The sequence below is a fragment of the Hydra vulgaris genome, chromosome 02, assembly GCF_038396675.1.
Source record: "Hydra vulgaris chromosome 02, alternate assembly HydraT2T_AEP".
Lineage (NCBI taxonomy): Eukaryota > Metazoa > Cnidaria > Hydrozoa > Anthoathecata > Hydridae > Hydra > Hydra vulgaris.
This window is the reverse complement of record NC_088921.1, coordinates 56,678,374-56,684,466: the sequence shown is the minus strand read 5'-3', so window position 1 is coordinate 56,684,466 and position 6,093 is coordinate 56,678,374. Positions and strand designations below refer to the sequence as shown.

Below are 6,093 nucleotides of genomic sequence, written 5' to 3'. Positions count from 1 at the left end.
AAGTAAAGGTAGTACATTAAAACATCTATACTACCCGCCTTAAAAAAACTTAAGGGTCCCTTAAGGGCTAGCCCTTAAGGGACCCTTCCGAAAATGTCCGCGCGGAATTTAAGGGTCCCTTAAGGGCTAGCCCTTAAGCGACCAAAAAAAAAACCACGGTTCACTACTCAAAATGTGAGTAGTGAAACGTGGTTGTTTTTTAAATTATTATTTTTTAAATAAATTATTAAAAACACTAACATAATTTATATAGTTAAATTATTATAAATCTTCAAAAGATTTTTTTTATAAGCGATTCTTCTTTTTATGGATTTTGATAGTTTTATTATTATTATTTATTTAAAGCATTACAACTTATAATAAAAGTATCCATACAAAGATTTATTAAAAACACAATACTAATATTTATTTAAAAAAGTCTTCCGTTTTTTTGGTTGAGGATCGTTGTAACTGTCCACCTCACTACCCTCGTTACTAGCGCAATCTATGTCTTGCTCGATTAAAACGTCTGTCTTTTTCAGACCTCTCTGTAGTCGACCACCACAGCGATCTCTGGCGTTATTAAAAAATCGAGCCACTTTTAATTCAATTTCTTTTGTTGTTGTACCGGGAAAAAAGTGAATAGTTGACGCTAAAAATATAACAAAACAATCACTTAATATGATTTAATTTAAATAATACAATAATAAATGTTCAAACAATATAGTTAATATGGATTCACACGTATAACAGAACGTTTTATAGAATCATATAAGATTCTCCATGATTCGATATGCATGAATCAAATAAGATTCTCCATGATTCCATATAATTTATTATAAATATAATATAACTGTTCTTATTATATAAATAGTTATTATATAAATTAATATACAAGTAAATTAATTGTTATAATAAGTAAATCTTATTATCACAATAATTAATCAATTTTTAACATCTATAGAAGTATTTTAAGAATTTTAAAATCTAGACTCTTTAAACCAAACTTTTTGTTATTGATTTTAAATGAAACACTATGAGTCAAAAATGTTGACTCACAGACAAACTCCTATTTATACAAAAATGTTAACAGTAGATCTGAATTAAACTCACTTTTGACCAGATTTTCCAGGTTATCTAAAAACTTATGCTTGCCATTACTCCCAGTCCTGTTAATATTTTGCTGCAGTTCAAGTGCCAGCAACTTATTCAAGACACGAGAAATATGCTCATTGGCTGTCAATCCTCCTTCAAGCTTCATCCATGACAACTAAAAATGATCAGGTAACAACATAAATTAATAATCTCATTAATATTAAAATCTTTCATAAGAGATATTCTTCTTGGCAATCAAACACAACATAGATATACTGGCATAATGATAAATGAATTAAAAAAATTTACCATATCCTTGGGGTGCTTAGCAACTTCAGAATATTGCAGCAGAGATGTAAAAACAGGAAATTGGGTATTTGAGGAATTCTGGTCAATAGAAACACTGCAAACACGTGCCTCCAATCTTCCCTGCCGCTGTTCCAAATTATTTAATTTAGACTGAATTGATGTTAATTCACGTAAAATGTACGCATTCATAAGAAACTGTCCTGTTAAGACAACCACAATAAAAATACATAATATTTCTGCCATATATTTAAAAAATTAAAAATTACAAATATTAAACCTTGTGCACTAAATGGTTCAATGTTAAGACGGCTACAAACACCTAGCATACTATCGTTCATCCGCAATAAACTTGTATCAGAGAAATCATGAGGACTTGACTAAAGTTAATATTTATACATACATACATACATATATATATAAATAAATATATATATAAATAAATATATATATATATATATATATATATATATATATCAAAATAATCCTTATATATGAAAAATAAATAGTTAACTGCATATAATTGACTGAATATCTGTTTGTGAAACATTTGAAACCTATAAGAAATTACAAGAAATTTACATAATTAATTTTTTTTTATCTAAATACAACTAGATCCAAAATTTTAAAAACTTACAATTGGTTGGGTAGATAAATGTAGTTGTACGCTTGGAACCTTCCATAAATAAAATATCAATACAAATAAATCATAAATTATGATATAAATAAAATTAGAAATTTTATTATACATCATATTAAATAAGAAGTGCTTGATAAATTCAATTAAATTCATAAAATGAATTTATCAAGACAAAAACAATAAAGTAAATAATTAAAAACTTCAAAATACATGAAGCATGCTTTTAAAAATCAATCAATTATAGAAGTACTTTATGATAATAAATTACTTTATATAGATTTAATGATGTTTGAAAATTATTTTCATTTTAACTCTAAAAATGTAGAAACTTGTTGTAAGTGTTCAAAAAGAAATCTTATATGTAGAATAACACATGTAATTTGCAAAATTTAAAACTATCTTTTTTGAAACAGGATTTTGAGTTTTTAGTAGTGGCTATAAAGTTTAAAAGCAGCCAAATATGTTATAGCAACCAAAATAAAATAAAAAAATATAGATAAAAGAGTATTAAATAAATTGTCTAATATACAAAATATTCTGATTGGCTATGAAGAATCTCTAAAAATTTGATTCAGCTGCGTGAAAAAGCTAAATACGAACAAAAATTACCTTGTGTGTAGCAGGAAATTTTTGAGATTTAAGAGGTGGCAGAGGCTTTAAAACAACTGCTTCAGCAGCAGTATCTTGATTATGTGGTGCCTAAAAAATTAATATATTTCTATAGATAAAAGGGTATTAAACAAATTGTCAAATCTGTAATTTAAAATATTTTGATTGACTCAGAAGAGTCTGTATCCAATAGTTTTTTATTTACAGAAGCTACGTGAAGAAGCTATATAAAATTACCTTGTGTGCACCTAGAAATTTTTTAATTTTAAGTGGTGGCAGAGGCATTAAAACAACTGCTTCAGCAGCAGTATTCTGACTATATGGTGCCTAAAATATCAAAATATTTCTATAGATAAAAGAGTATTAAATAAATGTTCTGTATAAAAATCTACATTAAATAAAATATTACGATGGAATCTGAATGATCAGTATCAAAATTGGAGCCTTCAGAAGCTGTGTGAAGAGGCTAAATAAAAAAAATTTAAATAATAAACTCTTTCAAAAGGTAGATGGCTTAAGTATAAAATCAAAAAATATAATAAAACATATATTAACCTATTTAAATTTTTATATTTAATACTTACATAAACTGGAGGCAGTAATAATAATAATAATTTTGTATGCAGGGATGAGAAATTACTCTTGTAATCTTTGTTACTTTCCTGATTCTCTTCCGATGGAACTTCACCTGAAGAAAAAAAAGATAACTTTTTAATCATTTTCACAATTTAAAAACATATAAATTGCTATAGCAATTTATATGTTAAAAACTAATGTCTATTATAAATTGCTATAGCAATTTATAATAGACATTAGTTTATAATGGTCAGTTTAACAGTCAACATCTAATCAACTACCAGCACTTGATAAAATTACTTACAAAAATCAATACTACGTGTTATATTTACTGAGTAATATTGTCAAAAACTATGCAACTTTGTTTAAAATTAAAACAAACTTCATTTATTAAAAATAAAAAAATTAAAAATTACTTTCATTGTTTTCCTCCTCAGTTGAATCACATATTCCAGTCACCTCATCAAAAATAGAAGATACATTTTCATAAAAGTAATCTTCGCCAATTGCAACATTTTCTTTATCTGCTGAAGTTTCAAACTGTGTTAAAATATTGCCAGTTTCTCCTAAAACAAATATGTAAAAAATAAAATAATTCAAACTTGTTCATTTAAAATAGAATTAGATTTTTCCGTAAAAAGTATGGAAATCTTCAAAAACAAGCTTGATAAACATATGGATATTATGAAACTCTGATCTCTATGATTATTATGAAACTGTAATTAGCATGTGCTCATAATAGATTCAACATGGCGTTGAATCTCAAGGAGCATAAATAAATAAATAAAAATAAATATATATATATAGTCTTTTAATATAGATCACAACTGAAAAGATTTCCTTTATATGATTATCAAGATTAACAATATTCTGCATATTTGGATTGTATTACCTTTCAATCTCGATATAAAAGTATCCATTTCATTTTCACGTTTTCTTCTTTCATTTCGTGAAGCCATAATAAAGCAAATAATTTAAAAACTGAAAAAATTGTTATTGTTATCATAATTTATGAAAAATTATTAGGATTATTTAAACTCGTTAATAGATATAATGAAACTGTAATCATATTATAGCTACAAATAATTGACTTGATTTTGATCACTTATAAGCGAATTCATTACCGAAGAAGTTTTGGAAAACTATGCTTTTACAATAGCAATTTTACAGAATTATTCCGTAAAATATTATTTTTTCCGAATTTTAAAATTAGCCCTTAAGATACCCTTAACCTTTAAGGGACCCTTAAGGGTCCCTTAAATCATTTTAAGGCGGGTAGCTATAAATAGAATACGAGAGCAGTAATAACCTCCTAAACTTTAACCGCGTTTTACCGACAATTTGTAAATTGGTCTGTTGAACAAACCAATTCTAGGGTGACGAAAGGTCTATATGCAAAAAACTCTGAAATTCGTTTTGAAGAGAATAATAAACAATGGCTACAAAATGTTTAATTTCTAATTGATGATAAGAAAATTCTACTAACTGCTTCCATTGATAAAGAAAACTCTGCTCTTATCTAACTGTAGTATCTAGCAGGCCGGCGGTGAAATTTGGTACTTTAAGTAGTAAAAGAAAGATAAGAAGATTGACGCCATTCGTTGCATCATATTCATCTTGAGTATTGCTTGCATCAGGTTGTAGTTTGTGCCAAAATGGTAAAGAAAAAAGAAGCTAAAGCTGTTTTACAATTATCAGAATATATGAGTTTTGGTTTGAAAAATACTTTTAAATCAAAATTTTTATATACAAAAAGGTTTAAGCTTTCGGTTCCTTTTTATATGGATTATGTAGTAGTTTCGTGAAATATGAAAATAGAGTCCTGGAGCCGCATAAAAATTTTTTAAATTAGTAATTGGAAATATGTTAAATTTTTAAAAGGCATAAAATTATTTGTAATCAGATTCCCATATTAGTATTAGTCTAGTTTATAACATTGATGCTTTAAGAAAAGTTACTTAAGCTAATAACTATGCAAAACGAGCTGTTGCCAGGCAATTCAGGTGTCGCTATAAATCAAATAAAAAATCTATAGTACCACTACATTTGTAGTATAAAAATACCGAATGTGGTAATTATGGGAGTAATCTAATAAAGTTATTACTTTTTACAGTTTGTATTTGTTAAGGTTAATAAAACATGTGATTGCTAATTCAGAAAAATGGTGTGTGATTTGACCCGGTAACCAAATTGTGTAACCACAATTCAGAAAAAATTAGGAAACAGTGCAAAAATGGTTCCTAAACCTTTTTTATATGACGAGTTATTAGTTTTGTCCAGTAAAAGTGAATTCTGGCCCATTGTGCAAAGTTTACATTTAGAAATTGATCGTTTAGAAAATCTTTTCTTGATTACGCGACCCGGTTTTTATTGTCGTCAAAATATAATTTAAATTAAATTGAATTATTTTATGATTAGGTCTATATGGTAAAACCGGGTCAAATTTCACACCATATCAGTCCGCACTCTGATCGAAATTATAAAATAAAAAATAAACGGATATGGCTATGAAAAAAATAAAAATGGATTCAAATAGAGAACCATCTTCTCTATTCGAATTGATAAAATTATATCCCGATTCAACTCCATTTTTTTCTTTTTTTATACAACTTTACCGGGACTCAAAATTTTTTATCTATTTTTTTCGTTGCGAACAAAATAGCGCTTGAATCGAAACTGATACGAAAATAATTTTAGCACTATCTTGTTGGAAATTTAATTTTAATTCTGATAGTATAAATTTTATGCATCTAGAACAAAAAGTTAAATAAAAAATTAAAAAACTAAAAAAAACTCTTTATTCTGATAAAACCGCACACTCATTAATTACTCAGTTTAGTTTTTTGCAAATGACTAAGAGCCTATCTTTATCTAATTAACTTAGTATT

General features: G+C 26.7%; 2 protein-coding genes across 2 annotated transcripts; both read right to left on the bottom strand.

Moving 5' to 3' along the window:
• Nucleotides 1-360: 360 nt before the first annotated feature.
• Nucleotides 361-1,799, bottom strand: LOC136077048 (uncharacterized). The gene is made up of 4 exons (XM_065791457.1): nt 1,661-1,799; nt 1,384-1,583; nt 1,093-1,249; nt 361-631 (listed from the first exon to the last, which is right to left on the bottom strand). The coding sequence occupies exons 1-4, from the start codon at nt 1,719-1,721 to the stop codon at nt 399-401; spliced, it is 651 nt and encodes a 216-aa protein (XP_065647529.1). The 5' UTR covers nt 1,722-1,799; the 3' UTR covers nt 361-398.
• On the bottom strand, nt 1,624-4,274 carry LOC136077047 (uncharacterized). Its single transcript, XM_065791456.1, has 9 exons — nt 4,098-4,274; nt 3,622-3,771; nt 3,214-3,317; nt 3,039-3,095; nt 2,867-2,956; nt 2,630-2,719; nt 2,018-2,056; nt 1,895-1,937; nt 1,624-1,760 (listed from the first exon to the last, which is right to left on the bottom strand). Exons 1-9 carry the CDS (start codon nt 4,162-4,164, stop codon nt 1,747-1,749), a joined length of 654 nt encoding a protein of 217 aa, XP_065647528.1. The 5' UTR covers nt 4,165-4,274; the 3' UTR covers nt 1,624-1,746.
• Nucleotides 4,275-6,093: the final 1,819 nt, after the last annotated feature.